This window comes from Nipponia nippon, unplaced genomic scaffold (assembly GCF_047370975.1).
Source record: "Nipponia nippon isolate SJK-2023a ecotype South Korea unplaced genomic scaffold, ASM4737097v1 scaffold_3, whole genome shotgun sequence".
NCBI classification, from domain to species: Eukaryota; Metazoa; Chordata; class Aves; order Pelecaniformes; family Threskiornithidae; genus Nipponia; species Nipponia nippon.
Window position 1 is genome coordinate 37,111,855 of NW_028262347.1, and position 15,585 is coordinate 37,127,439.

Consider the following 15,585-nt stretch of genomic DNA (forward strand, 5'->3'; position numbering starts at 1 on the left):
GGATTACTGTGGAGCAACTGATGTGCTGTCGGATCACATCCCAGCTGACCCTCTGGTACGTTGCTTGTCTGTCCATATGCGTTGCCACATTGCAGTAGGGCTTCCATGATGCCTTTGCCTGTAAGAAGTAAATCACTACATAATTACATGGTTACGTGTTCAAGCATACGCCATGCCACTATTCCTTGTGGCCATTCTTGGGCTGCCAGGTAACATTATCATCCTCATGGAGTTAGCTATAGTGGTATCTTTTGGTAACGTAGACTGATCCACTGCAATTGGGTTTGGGAGCTTCCACAGTGTCCCTGAAAGACAGATTTGAGGAACCGGTGCCTTTCAGATGCACTTACTGCTCTGCTGCTGATACGGGTGTCTTGCCTTTACATCGTCCTGACCAGTAGCTAGTAGAATTGCATACCCCAATTATCCTAATACCTCCATATGCTATTTGTGAGTTATAGATCTTTATAGTCTGTGTGCACTTATTTTATGTGGAGACAGTTAGCTCGGGGACTTACATGTTACCTGGTTGTTAGAAAATGTTGATTCTGCTTGAGGGTGAGTTAAGTTTTTGCTTGCTGAGTACCTGAGCAGAAATTACTGTTACCTAGTTGGTGATTTTGGCCCTACACAAGGGTTAAAATTTCCAAAAAGTTGGAAGATGCACGCAGCGCATATAATGACAGAAAGGCTGAAGTTCTTCCCAGTTTGAGGCGAGGACTGAGAAATCTGTGAGGAGGGGAAAAGTTTTGGATCTAAGAAACTCTTAAAGCTGGGCTTGAAAGTCTCTCGAATTTCCATGTCCTAGTCTCTCTTGTGCGGAGAGCCTTTTTCTGTAAGGTAGCTTTAGGGTGAGGTTCTCGGGGAGCTGTGAATGTTGTTGTCAGACTGTACTTTGGGAGAGGAACTTCGAGGCCAGGAGGCAGGTATTGTGCCTAGGCTTCTTTTCAGTTTACTTGCAGCGGCACTATGTGTGTTTTGATTTTTTTGTACATAAATTCTCCATTTACCTTATTTTGATTTCTGTGAAGGGTGATTTCCATGTAATCAGCAAATACTTTGTAAGTTCCAAGGAAGCAGAAAGACGATGGAGCAAGTGCTTAAGCCCAGAGGGTCCTGTTGAATTTTGCTGTGATATCATTGACTGTTTGATTAAAAGCAAATATTTGCCCCCCCCACTGAGTGCTGTGCTTGCTTCAGGAGAAACATGAAACAAACCCCAGTAATGTGTGTGTTTGAGACATTTTATTTCAGTTCATTTCACAGTTATTAAAGTGGCAGAATAGGAAATCTAATTGACTGAAGGCTTCAGGTACTCTTGAGCTTTGTTGTGTTGCAGGAATTATGTGTATTTGTTTCTTTTTAAAATTAAAGATTTGCTCATTAGACTGCTATTAACTGTGGTGCTAAGGGAAACTGATAATGTTACTTTTAGAAGTGGTGACTGCTTTAAAAACATGGTGCCTTATATTTGTGTGAAAGTAAATTATCATATTTGTACCTGTAAATGCACAGCGTGATGCTGGCCATCACCTTGATTAGTGTTTTTTATAAGATCCTTTTCTAATGGGGCAGTGTCCTGGAGAGTGCTATAGTAATTTCAAATAGATGTAAATTTGTAAACTTAGTATCTATTAATATCTCTTTTAACTTGCCAAGTTAAATTGATGCAATCCAAATACACTTTTATATTGATGTAAACAGAATAGCCAGGTAACTGTTTATAGTCTCATTTTTTCTACTGCTTATTTGTGATCAGCTGAGGTAATTTTTTGTAAATGTTAATATGTGGTCTTTTTTACATATATAGTGGAGTGTTTGTTTTTTTTTTGTAGGATGTGTACGGTGTAATTAGTTTTTAATTGTAAACATTTTGAATTGGGATTCTAAATAGAAACCAAAGCATAATGCAGATAATCATAGGTTTTTTTCCATGAGATATAGGAAATTCTATCTGTTATATTCAGAGTGGTAGTAAAAAGTCTAATAGCTGTTGTTTTGTTTTACCTTAGTTTTTAAAAAATATATGCTATTTTATATAAAGCCAGCATGGAAACAACTAACTGGGAGACATTATGTTGGAAATAATTTTTTCCTTCTTCATGCAGAGTGCACAGTGTGTGTGAATGTCATGCATGTGGGCAGGCTTAATAATTCTTTGATTCGGAGCGAGTTTGTCACTCCTGGCAAGAAAGAAATCGATTGCCAGTAGATGCGATGAGGTTTAGTTTGAAGATAATTGAAGTTGAACTGCGACAAATCCTTCATATTAATTAATAAGAACAATTCGTTGTGACGAGACATGCCCCCCCCCCCCAATTAGCTGACAATTTACTAACTGAGGAAGAACAGGGATTGACTTAAAACTTAGACACTTCAACACATTAAGTTAACATAATTAAAGTAAATGAGAACTGCATTTGGCACTCCTCATTTTTAATTATGCGAAATATATATTTGCATGTCACTTTGTGCTCATTTGAACATGTTGTATGTTAGTTCAGGCACTGTGGATATTATTCTGTCTATATTTTTAAAGTAGAAACACTGTGTTCAGCAAACCTTAAATAATTCTCCGGAATTTCACAAATCTCCTCAATGATGGTAAGGCAGTGTTTAGTCTTTCTGTGTTTGTGTTGGGGGAAAAAAAAAAAAAGTTGTTGAAAATTTCAGTTCCACATTCCTAATTTAGCTGTTTTGAGAAATATGTTTATCAAATCTTAATTAAAATATTTGATTTTGAATTGGTACAGTCATCTTAACCCAACGTCCTGGGAAATCTTGTTGGAGTAGTGTTTTGATGGAGGGGGAATATGGCAGAACTTCATGTACTCTTGCTTTCATATTTCTGCTGCCACAGCTTGTCTGCTTCTCTAATCTGTTTTCTGTAGTGATGGCACACTCTTTAAATAGTAGTATCAGAGGAAAAAAGGAAATGTTTAGTTTGGGAAGTACACAGAAATATGAAGCTAAACTAAAAGGGGAAATGTACTTTGAAATTTGGCACAATAGTATTTTCCAGTGATGTGCCCTATCATTTGGGAAAATCTGTTGCATTTATTTTGGTGCACAGTGTATTGAACATGATTTCTTTAATTGTTTCCAGAGGTTTATAATGTATTAATGGAACTAAAAGATGCAAAGGAGCCATTTGCAATGTATTTTTCATTTTTTACACAAAAGTTGTCAGAAATTGTAATTTTGAAATGCAAAGCCTCAATGTTATATTTTCAGTCTGACTTGATTTCATCAGAGAACATGACTTTAGTGGTTTATGCTGGGAAGCGTTTCTGGGCAATTGAAGAGAGAATTGCTGTTCCCTCGCAGCAGTACATGATCTTGGTGGGATGCTCAGCTCTGCAGCACCTGGTTGGCATCCAGCCAGTCTGCGCACCCGCACCCCCCAACCTGCATGTCTGCAGCCCCAGGTCCTGCTGAAGGGGTGCATGAGGGAGGGGAGGATGCTGTTGGTCTGTCAGGTCATGCTTACTGGGAAAGGGGAGGAACTGTTGGTGTGGATTGTATGGTGTGTCGGGAAGAACGGAGAGTACTGTTAGGAAGGCTTCTTCGTGGTACTGCCCTGGGATGATTTGTGTAGGGCATTCAGGATACAAAATCCATGGGAAAATGGGTTTCATTTTGATACTCATTGTTAGTGAAAGTGTTAGCTTTCAAACGGGAAATACTGCTACCCGACTGGAAGAACAGTAATAATATTCAAGTGTCGTGTACCACATCCAGTTTATTAACTGGATTTCATTGCTTAAGTGTTAAGCATTGGTGTAATTACTGATGTTGTCAGTTTCTTCTGCATTTCAACCCAATGAATGTGGCAGATTACGTATCATGGTAATTGGTTCACAGTTTGAAACTGTACAGAGACTATGTAACAGTTTTTTTGTTTACTAGTGATTTTTCTTTACATTCATGGCACTGGAAAGTAATACAATAAGAATCGTGATTTCTAAAAATTCTGAACCAGAGAATATACCCCTTCCTGTGGAATTCTGGAAAGAATTCCAGAAGCTACAAAGATTTCAATTCTGCATTTGCGCTGCTTACTGAAAACACTACAAGAACGTTTTTGCTTTGAGACTATACATTTTTATTTATCTTCAGTATTCTTTCTTCTTTCCAGAAACTGATGTATGAAATAGCATCTAAACTACTTATTTTCTTCTCTTTCAGGCTGCTGAATCAGGAATAATAAAAGTGAAAACAATAGCTGCACGGAACACTGATATTTTGGCAGGTAATTATTTGCAATGCAGTGGGAAAAATAAACTTGGGTTACATATCCAAGACATCTTTTAACATTTTGATCTGTGTAATAATCCTACGTGTCTTTTAGTGTGTGCTGTATCAGTGATGCTTTAATTTTGGGCACCTAGCAAAAAATCCAGTAGCCTAAGAATTTTTTAATACTACTTCTGTTTCATCTTAGTGCTATACTGATGCTGAGTAAGGTCTCCATTTTCAGTTGTGACTCTACAAAAGTAATCATCCACTTAGAAAAATAGCAGAAAATGCTTAGACTCCAAATTCTCAATGTTTTATTCACTGTCTGCGTTCACCACAGCTGTTGTTGAGTGCTCTGTGTGGAGTTCTGCATAATGATCCTCATCTGTGTGCTTCCTATGAGGGTCTAGCCTTTGGAGACTTGTACCTGGCAGGCAAAAATCCATCTGAATCTGAGACAAGGTCATTCAATTTAAGATGTACCATTGCCTTGAGGGACAGGAGATATCTTGTGGTTTGCAGCTTTGTAAGTGCTTGAAACAGTACCTCTGACTTTCTTCAGCTTTATTGAATGACACGTAAATTGATGGCTTCTTGCCAATTGCTGGTAGAGCCTTTGGCCAGATTTGAATGGTCCTGTATTAATACTTGAGTGTCTACCCCAGCTGTAGTCAAAATCCTTAAAATGCTAAATTGTTTCGAACGACCAAATGAAATAGATGTAAAACTATTTCTTGCTTTGAGGTGTGTACATCAGATATTGGTAAGGAGGCACTTTCTAGAATTATTTGAAGTAGCAGTCCCGCCCCTCAATATTTCACTTTAATGCCTCTTTTTTATTTGTTTATTTTCTTTGTTTTTACTGCTGTCATGAATGCTGACATAAGTGGGAAAACTGTGCCAGGTAATGTCAGCTATATCAAAATACACAAATGAACAAGAGAAATCTCTAGTTAGCCATTTGGGAAGCTGTCAACAGTCTTTGGCATATTACTGTGTAAAGAACTTCGTATTTTAGAAAGCTAGTTTGTAATCCTGCAAAATTCTTTGTTTTTTATTCTTCATTTCAACGTGAAGAAATGTGAAAGGTCATTGATTTTGGCCATGGATAGGCAGTCTTTATCTTTTTGAGGGAACACTTTCTGGTAGTTGTTCAAATTTTGTAAGTAATTTTCCTTTGGAAGGTTTAAACTAGAATGTAGTCAGTATTTATTTCATTCATCAAAAAAACTGTGCAGATTTATTGTTATGAGGTTTGGAAAACCAGCAGGTCCTAAAAGTTATTTTGATTAGTTAATCTTTGCTAATAGGATAATAACTTTTTTCCCAGTAAGAAACTGTGGAACTGAGGGGAACATATACTTTGCCTGCACATTATCCAACATTCCACAGTTTAAACATAATGCTATTAAACAGTCTCAATTCTTTATGGAGTCTTGTATTTTTTGAGGTATCAGTTGTAACCTAATCTTGCAGATAAATTAATGTCAGGATTTCTGTTGTCTCCTATCTGCTATTTAAATTTTTTTTGAGGAAGGTAGTATGTATACTTCAGTAATCATAAAGCTGCAAAAAGCTACTGTAATTGTGAAATCTAGTGAAGGAGATACTTTTTGACTGCTAGATGATTTAGGAACATCTACTAGACATTCTAGTAATCCAAATATTTTGTTGAGGATATGATTATTCTTTATATTTTGATGTAAACTGTCATTTCACTAAAATAGATGAGAACAACTGTATCAGATTGTTTTGAATAAGCTGACCTGATTCTTTCTTGAAGCATTACACTGTGTAGGTTTGTAATTATTAGGAAAATAGATGCAATCTTAAAATGATAAATACACAGAGGTAATATTATGTCTGGTAAGATGTGTTTAACTTGCCAGAACTCTGAGGTCATTGATCTAACTTCTTTCTTTCTCTAGGAAAAGTTAAGTTGAGCAGTTTCAAAGTCTTCATTCTTGGCAGTCTGTACGTGCTTTATAATTTATTTATGAGGATTTGAGTAATTCCAACAGAGAAGTCAGCTTGTGCTTTATATCGCAGGAGATAAATGTGAGAAATTATTTCCATGTGGCTCTGAGATGTGCAATTCATACTTTTGTTTTAGAAGTTCTTTTAAAAAATTAGAATTACTGACTTGCTGATGGAATGAAGCAGTAAGTTTTACTTTCCCCAGACTTCTTTTTTGATGTGGTTCATTATGATAGATTTCTTTTTTAATATATTCTTACATAATTTTGGTAGCAAAATGGAAGCAGACCTGGATATAAGAAAATTTTTATGTATTTTAAGACTGAAGCTAATATAATGATCGGTACCAAACCAGATCTACGAAACATTAATTTTTCAGCTTCATAAAGTAAAAATTCTTGTATAGATACTGTTGTGAGATTATTGTTTGTGATGGATTATAGGAAAAATACTGTAAAAGATGTAATTTTTTCTTTGCCTTGTTATTTGTTAACTCTCATGCCATTTTTGCCATTCAGAACTTTATCATGAGTCTTATGTTAAGGGTAAATGTTTTGTGGTATCTTTTTAAAAATGTTGCTTTCTTCTTTCTGCATGATGGTTAGAATTTAATGGCAATTCAGAAATTTATATGAGCGAAGAAGCATTTGTGTCCATGTTAGAGTGAGCTCTTTAGGCTCTATTGGCCATGTGTTGTAGGTGTTCATAGACTATAAAGGCAGCTTAGACATCTAGCTCACGTGTAGACACTGACAATTAGATGCCTAAATTACAAATATTAATTGGGAACAAACTTCGGTTTTTGATGCAGTAGCCAGTATTTTATTTTTAATTTGAAAATCATGGAGTGTTTCATAAGAGAGTGGTATTGGTGGATATTGTTTATACTGTATATTTTAAAAGCAGGTTTATTTGCTTCATAGTTAAGTTTAAAAAATCTGTTGAAACCAAAGTAGTTTGTTAAACAGGCAGTGAACCTTTGTATTCGTTCACATTTCTGCTGACATTTTAATTGTTTTTGATTAGGCATTTGGTGCAAGGTCAGCCTCTGTCAACTGGACGTAGAGCCTGTACTGGCTCTGAAGAGGCTGATGAAACTATGGACTATATATGTGTTAATACCAACCTGTAAGAATTATTACCTTATACAAAGTTGGCATCTATAATTTATACTAGCCTATTCTTTTCATAGAAACTTGTTAGTCATGTTAGTTAGTGCTTCAGTTGAAAAATATCACTAAAATATATTTTTGTAGCTTTTACCTTGATGTTTCATTTTTTTTCCAAATTAGTTGTAGTGTTACTTAATAATAAACCCTCTTGAGAGGCAAACTTCAAATTGCTCAATAGAAAAAATAAAATCAATCATATTTGCATTTTTATGTGAGAATGTATTTTTCTGTTTGTGGTAAGATCTGTGATCTAAAAATGTGTGTCAAACTTTTTAATGAACACATTTCTTGTATTACACATAGACTAAAACAGTGTAAGAACATGTATTGAACTCTAAACTGTGAGGAAATTTTTAGTATCCAAAATGGTGATGAGCAGCCAAAATCTTAAAAAGTTTGCATGAATCAACAACCATGCCTGCAAACAGGAAAGCACTCATCAGTCAGAGTCACGCTTTCCTTTCATCTTTCAGAAATATTGTCTTCCTTTAATTTTATGAAGTTTATGTCAGATTTGTAGAATTACTTTTATGGGGAAAAACTTTTCAAAATGTCAGTGTGGAATGTTGTATTCATTGTGAAGATTTTTCTCCTAAAAAACAACAACAACAAGTTCATGAAACTTGTGTTTTCTCCTGACAAAGCTTCATTTTAAGAAGCTTCCCTTTCTCCCTGAAACGCTGGTTGAAAAATTCACAGCCAGGTGTACATACCCAGGATACAAACAGTTCAGTCTCTTTCTCCTCTTGTTTTGTCAGTGGCATTTTGCTGTTCCCCTTTGTGCCACGTGCTTTGATATAGCTCTCTGTGCCACGCTTTGCGTTGCTTTTGAATTCGGTGCCAAGGGGAAGCAAAGCAGAAGGAGAAGGCTACCAGCCTGAGGCTGGTCACAGCTGCAAGGCCAGAGGAAGCTCTGGGGTGGACAGAACCTTACAGCTTCTTAGTAACGAAATGGACTCTAAATGGCTGTTTTGGATTTGGAAAGAGAAAGTCACTTGAGTGTGTAAGGGAGAAGGTGCTTGAGATTTGAGCATCAGCCAGGGTAATTGTGGAAGTGAGCTGTGACAGCCTAGTGTCTGTCTTCACTTGGCTTTTCCCTGCGGTGCAAGAGTAAATCCCAAATTTCCAAGACTGGAGATTGCTTTCTGTTAATAGGTATGATTAACAAATTTTGCATTGTATTCTTGAAAGTATTAAACGTTGACTGCTTCCATATCTCTTTTTGAAAGCATTGAAAGAGAACAGCTCAGAGGTAGTTCAGCCTTTTCTAATGGGTTGTGGAACAAAGGAACCAAAGATCACTCAGCTGTGTCTAGCAGCCATACAGAGGCTCATGTCCCATGAAGTTGTTTCAGAGGTAAGATCAATCTTTATATGAATACATAAATATTTCAGTGTAAGAAATACAGGCCTCAAACTGAAGGTGAATGCTTTTTTTGTAGGAGACTGTTTATATTACAATGAACATAGTCTGCAAAGTATTTTGCTCATATCTGTTTTTAAAAAATTGTAATTTAAAAGAAAACCTTTTTGACCGTGAAAAAAGGAAAACAAAAAAAGAGGTGAGGAAACAGTAACTTCTAGAAGGAAATTCATGAAAATTCAGAACAGCACATCTAGTTTGCATTCTTACACTGCAGGAACAGAGCATGTAATGGTCCTTGATAAATAGAATTCTTAAGGTGGCATCCACAAAATTTACTCTGTGTGATATCATTATGTATTATGTTTTTGTTACATGTTACTTTCAAAAATAAGATAAAATGGATGCACATTTACTGCAACTGTAAATGTCATTATATATTATGGTACTGCATATATAGTGTATTAAGTAGCTGGTGAAAATAATACTGTTAAAATATACCTTCAGTTGTGTAAAATTACACTGTTTTTTCTCTGATATGAATGAATTTTGAGGGTAAGATGTCTTTGTACTGTGTCTCCTGTATTTCCAAGTAGAAAATGAAGTATGCACTTTAATTTGGACTACGTATTAAGAGATCTCTGCCATCAACTCTTTAAAAATATTTTGGGAAGCTTGTGACAATGAAATTGGCTTTATCTTCTCAATGTAGTCCTATGGTATAGACAAACAGGCAAATTCAGTTATGATAGGCTTTTATGAGTGTGCTATTCTTACATGTGTACACATGATATACCAGTAAGTAAACATCTTAATTGTTGGCAAAAAATTATTTCTTTGTAGGCTGCAGCAGGAAACATTATTAATATGCTTTGGCAACTGATGGAAAATAGTCTCGAAGAACTTAAATTGCTTCAGACAGTTCTTGTACTTCTAACAACCAATACAGTTGTGCATGATGAAGCACTGTCCAAGGTAAGAATTTGTTTGTGCCAGCTATAGTGCTTACAATATCTAAGAGAAAAAAACAGGGAGAAATTTTACATATGAAGCATTTAGAAATAATGGAAGAGGAGGGAGCTTTTTTGATTCTGTTGTGTCCCTATTGTCTTTATATCTAGACTCTGAAAACAGGATTTCGTGTAGCTTCCTTTTCAATCTGTTTTTTAATTCCTCCACAATAATACATTTCTGACTAAATGGGAACTTTAAATAAATATATCGGGCTAATAATGCCTGTCCTTCTCATCTGCTAAATTCATCGTATGCATGTTTTCGAACTGATATCCGAGCACGTAGCGCAGTGTAAGCTCTCGCTAATAAAGCAAATATTAGAAGAAGTTGCCTGCCACCCTGCCTTAAATCTCTTTCAGAAGCAGTCCAGTTATTGCTCTTTCAGTCAGAACTGAAATAACTTAATTGCATAATTTTAAACATGGATCATTTGGGATATTATGTTTCAACTAAGGCAAAAAAAAAAGGATTCTGATCCATTTTAATCTTAAGTTACAAGATACTTCTCTTTGAAGGAGCAACATTGTTTACCCATCTGTGAATTGTGAAGTTCTGTTTAAAGTAATTTCCTCTTTTAGATTACGTTTTAGAATTTTTTTCTTTTTAACTTAAGAAAGATTTTTTTTTTGTTTTTAAACAGGTGATTCTAAATTGCTGTCTTTATTATGCTATGCCTTCAGTGTATTGATTCAGTATTAGAGTGTGTTGGTTTTTGGGGTTTTTTTGTTTGTTTTTTTGAGAGAGATAGAGAATAGAATAGAATTGAAGATTATTTTTGAAGGTATTCTGTTCTGGTGGAAGGTTTTCAGTTTTTATTTGCTTCTGGTTTTAATGAAATAACTTCCTAGCTGGTTAAACGTGTGGATATTAAAATCATTATTAATCTACTTAACCAAGGAAGAAAAAACATGAAAGGAAAACAAAGCTGTTACAAAGGTCTGCTGAATGCAGGAAGATAAATGGAAAATTTATAAAACCTATAAATGGCAGAATAGAAACTTGCTGAGGATTGAATGGTTTGTCAGTAGGTTCTTTTTTGACTTGAGTAGTCAAATTATGTCAAAGACTCTTCAGCACTATCTTGTTTCTTTTGTTCCAAATAACACTCATTTTCCAAATGAGGTGCTATGTTCTTGGGCAGAAGCATGATTTTTTAAGAAAATGGCAATACTTTAGAAAATGGGATTGACAGTCATTAACTGGGTAGCAGACGTGCTTTAACAACTTGCAATGTTGTTTCATCAGATTTGAACCTAGGCTCTAGAAGGAGACAGTTGCTGTTTAAGTCCACTGTACCTTTCCCTTTTGCTTCTCATCACTTCTCTCATTTATTCTTCTTCCCCTGCCTCCATATACCCTCTTGCTCTGTTCCCCCTTTTTCTGAGGTTCTTGGCATCTACATCCTATTTCACTTAACTTTTTTGTGTGTCTTCCAAACACATTTTTCAACATCCTTTATTTGTTCATCTCTCTAATGCCTGGAAACTTTCTGCTTTTGGACCACCAGAGCATGTGGGTACAGCAGCGTCAAATAAGTAGGGAAGGTCTTTCCCAGCATGTCTTTCTGTTGTCTTGTATCCTGATCCAGAAGCATGGTCACATAATACAATTACTGGAGAATCTAACTGTACTTAGCTGTACTTCTGAAAATTTCCTTAGTGCACGTTAAAATCTAGTGCATTTGGAAATGTATAGTCAAATTTGGGCAGGCTCTGACAGGGGTAAGAAGAAAACATTTCTGACAGAGCAATATCCTGTAAAATTTCTTGGTGGTGTCCAAGGCCTGAAATTACTAGAGTTTCTCAATTAACCAAATATGAGCATTACTTGGCATAGGTAAAATAGTACAATGGTTTGTTTGGGTTTTCCTCCCCAAGATTCTTTTAAGAAATATCTGAAAGGTTGTTTGTTTTTTTTTCCCATATTGAAAGGTTCCTAGAGAAAATCAGTTTGAGCCAGACATGTATTGCATATTCATGTTTCAACTTGACTGATTTAACTTAAGAAAATTAGTGGTAAACCATCTTGAAAAGCCCCTTAGTACAGGCACTGCTGTTAGATTAACATAGAGAATCATGCAGTATCTTCTGGAAGTCCAGAGGTGTATGATTGCGTTGTAAAATTTCAAACTACCATGGGGATACCATCTGAGCGGAGTCCACAAATAATTTACAAGAAAAAGAAGCAAAAGAAAATTCTGAATCTTGTATGGCTTAGAGCATGTAGCACTACAGCAAGGTGTGGCTGAGGTTCATGCAAGTGCAGGAACACAGAATAAGGACAAAAGAACAAGAAATACAGGTTTCACTACATATAGAGATGTTCATCTTCAAAATTCATTCTAAAATAAGTAAGTATTAAATTATGTGTTAGAGGTAATATGAAATCCAATGGGAAACAGTATTCAGGTCACTGCCAGCACAATGACACATTAAAATATGCACCTTAGAGAGGAATAATAGCAGTTGAGGCAAAATGGTTGTGAAAGTATTGTGATTTAATGTAGGAGAGGAATGGCATTTTAGCTTTGGAGTTGACTGACCTTTCTGTGATTAACCATATGATCCTAATGTTCTTTTGACATTAATATTCATACCAGTTGTTTTATGTGGTTGATTACTGTGTATTCTCTGTATGATAATTGTAGTTTTATTGGCACATTGTAATGTCTTCAGTTAATACCACTTCTAGATTACCTTTGGGGGGGATTACTAAAGAGGTTTTTGGCTAGTGTAATCCATAAAACTTATTCTGGTTCTTCAAATTTAAAATGATGAAACCAGTTTTTTTCAGGCAACCTTTTGACAAACTGTAGTGGAAAGCATTCCTCAATCAGCTATCTTGACTCTTAGCTAAAAGGTGAAAATATATTGTTGTAAGGTGACTTTTTTTTTCTTTCCTTTCAGGCAATTGTACTTTGTTTTCGATTGCACTTCACGAAAGATAATATCACAAATAACACTGCGGCAGCTACAGTGCGGCAGGTAGTTACTGTTGTATTTGAGAGAGTGGTTGCTGAAGATGAACGATACAAAGGTGGGCATACTACTTACTCTGCTTGCTTGTATTAGCCTGTTTTTTGGACACGCATCAAATATTTATCTTTTTCAGATAAAGAAGTAGGAAAAATTCTATGAACTTTATAAAAAAAGAAATCACAGACAGTATTCATTTTTATTGTCTTTTGTACATTTACTTGTATTCAAAGGAGATGAAATCCTTAGCCATTTTGTCAGTCCAAGTCAGTACAGCAATATATAAAACCTAGATTTTTTGCCAAGCTGTGAGAACTGGTCTTCAGGTTAGTATTGTGAAGGAATTTGAGGTGAGGGTGTCGTTTAAGATGAAGGTTAACTTAGATTACTGAGTGTGAAATAAATGGCAGTAGTAGTTCTGAAGAGAACATTTATTGGAAAGAAGTGCTTGGTATTGATGATCTTGATGTTCAATCTAACATTTATTTCTGTAGACATGATAAGTTGCAGAAGAGTTACCTGGCCATTCTGGAATCTTTTTGTAAGAACACTTAAAGCTTACTTGATTTTCAGCAGTTCCTTTGTTCACAAAACTGGTTTTTGTTTTTACACAGATACTGTTGACCAGCCAGTTGCAGTTCAAGGAAATAGTAACAGAAGATCTGTCAGCACACTGAAGCCATGTGCTAAAGATGCATATATGCTTTTTCAGGTAGTTGGGGAGCATATATTTATACATTTGTGGTTATGATTGGGTGCTTCTACATCTCTGTAAGAAATTTCAAAAATTTGCTGTTGGGATATTGACAAGGTCCTTAGCCAGAGCCTCAGTCTTTCTTATGTGTATTTATTGTAATTGGCAATGATATGCTGTATCGCAGGAGTATGATTGGAAAGTGAAGACAAAGTGGCCTAGGAAAATGTTTTACTATAAATCTTAAATGATAGCTAAGCATGCATGTCTGCATTAAATTTGAGATTCTTTTTTCCACGAGCTGAACATTGCTACTATAGTTCAGTCTTGCTTCTTGTGCTTGGTATTGTGTATTAATGTCGAGTATATAATGAAAAGTAGTAGTTGTATTCATCACACCAATAAAAATCTTCTTGCCTAAGTAAATTCACTGGTCTTGAAATATTTTTGAGGGCAGGAATGAACACAATTGCTACAAGGATACCAGCAAAGTTTAAAATTTCTTTTAAAAAGTTTTTTGCTTAATAATTTATATAAAAGAAGTATTTGAGGAAAAAGTATGTTGAAATTGGAAAATTACTCATTACAAAGGAGGAAGAGAGCATAGATTTTGTTGTAGACTCAGAAAACTTATGCCAGTTACAGGACTGTGCAGAGAATGTGAATGTTATTGTATTTCTTTTTAAGGATCTTTGTCAGTTAGTTAATGCTGATGCTCCCTACTGGCTCGTGGGTATGACAGAAATGACCCGGACATTTGGCCTTGAACTTCTTGAGTCAGTCCTCAATGACTTTCCACAAGTGTTTTTACAAGTGAGTAGTTCTCGGAGGGAAAACAGGAAGACTTTTGTTCATATGTAATAAAATTCACACTTCATTAACTCCTCTTTAATTTAGCGTGAGTACTGCTTTTCAAAAGGACTTCTAGCTTTTACGTTGGGTTTTTATGATAGAAAAGTACTATGTGCTTTTTGTCCACTTTTTTCTATTCCCATACACTTTATTTGTGTTTGTGCAATTTGTAGTGCATGTTGTACTCTGCTTCACTTTTTGTTTTGCCATTTATATCTCCTCCAAAGATGCATTTTCTTATCTTGCATGATTTATGACAGGTCTGTAACTGTTTGGGGCATTATTTCTACAAAAACATTAACTTCACCCCACTTACAAAGCAGCAGAAGTCACGACTATGAATTGTGTGGATCTACTGTGTATAGATGCATAATGATCCTACAGTAACACATTTTAGCTGACAGTAGCTAAATTAAAAAATCAAGTGTATAGCAAATGATGTATTAGCAGCCTATTTGAATTTGCAAAATACAAGAGGGGTGCATGGTATGAACCCGACCATGTCATTTCATTATGCTGTTTGGTAGCTTTACAATGATATCTGCCATTCTTCCTTTTCATTTCCTGAGCATGTAATTTATATCAAGATTTACATGACTTCAGAGTGCTTGGTCATAACAGTAAATGTAAATAAGATGCATAATCAGAACTACTGGTAGCAATTAAAGAATATCTGCTTGTAATTTGTTCTGTTTTCTTTTTCAGCATCAGGAATTCAGCTTTCTTCTTAAAGAAAGGGTATGCCCTCTTGTTATAAAGCTCTTCTCCCCAAATATCAAATTCAGGCAAGGTTCCAGCACATCATCTTCCCCAGCACCAGTGGAAAAACCATACTTCCCCATCTGTATGCGTTTGCTGAGAGTAGTTTCTGTTTTGATTAAGCAGTTTTACAGTTTGCTGGTAAGAATATGTTCAAATTTTCTTTATGCAATTCTGTTTTTCTATGTATATGCCAGTACTGTGATCAGTATGAATTAGTTCTTGGGAACTGTTGTCATATACTGAGGGAAGAAAAGTCTAAATATTCTTTTCCTCTTATGTGTATTTGTGTTTTCATGTATTCCACATGTATGATTTTATTAAACATGGGCTTGTATAAATTCTCAGAGTAGATTAGCTGTTGTCTTTTCTGTACTTGACTGCCTTTCAGTTAAGGTTTTAGGAAACTTTTGATGTTCTTAAGTTGTTTGCCTGGCTTTAGATAATGTTGATTGCTGTGCCTTGTTAATAATCGCTAAGAGGCTTTTGACTTATGTTGCTAAAACTGTTTACAGAATATGCATAAAAAACATATGTTCA

The 15,585-nt window shown here is 35.4% G+C and overlaps 1 protein-coding gene across 6 annotated transcripts in view; it reads left to right on the forward strand.

Moving 5' to 3' along the window:
* The window catches only part of MON2 (MON2 regulator of endosome-to-Golgi trafficking), an 88,377-nt gene that overhangs the window by 14,877 nt on the left and 57,915 nt on the right, over positions 1 to 15,585 (forward strand). For all 6 annotated transcript variants that reach the window (XR_015706182.1, XM_087763851.1, XM_087763852.1 and 3 more), the window contains exons 2-8: positions 4,189 to 4,252; positions 8,618 to 8,745; positions 9,595 to 9,726; positions 12,672 to 12,801; positions 13,355 to 13,452; positions 14,122 to 14,247; positions 14,992 to 15,186. Coding sequence is in view for 5 of the 6 variants with exons in the window: in XM_087763851.1 (XP_087619977.1) it covers positions 4,189 to 4,252; positions 8,618 to 8,745; positions 9,595 to 9,726; positions 12,672 to 12,801; positions 13,355 to 13,452; positions 14,122 to 14,247; positions 14,992 to 15,186 (873 nt within the window). In the remaining variant the exon portion in view is untranslated. The remainder of the gene's footprint in view (positions 1 to 4,188; positions 4,253 to 8,617; positions 8,746 to 9,594; positions 9,727 to 12,671; positions 12,802 to 13,354; positions 13,453 to 14,121; positions 14,248 to 14,991; positions 15,187 to 15,585) is intronic.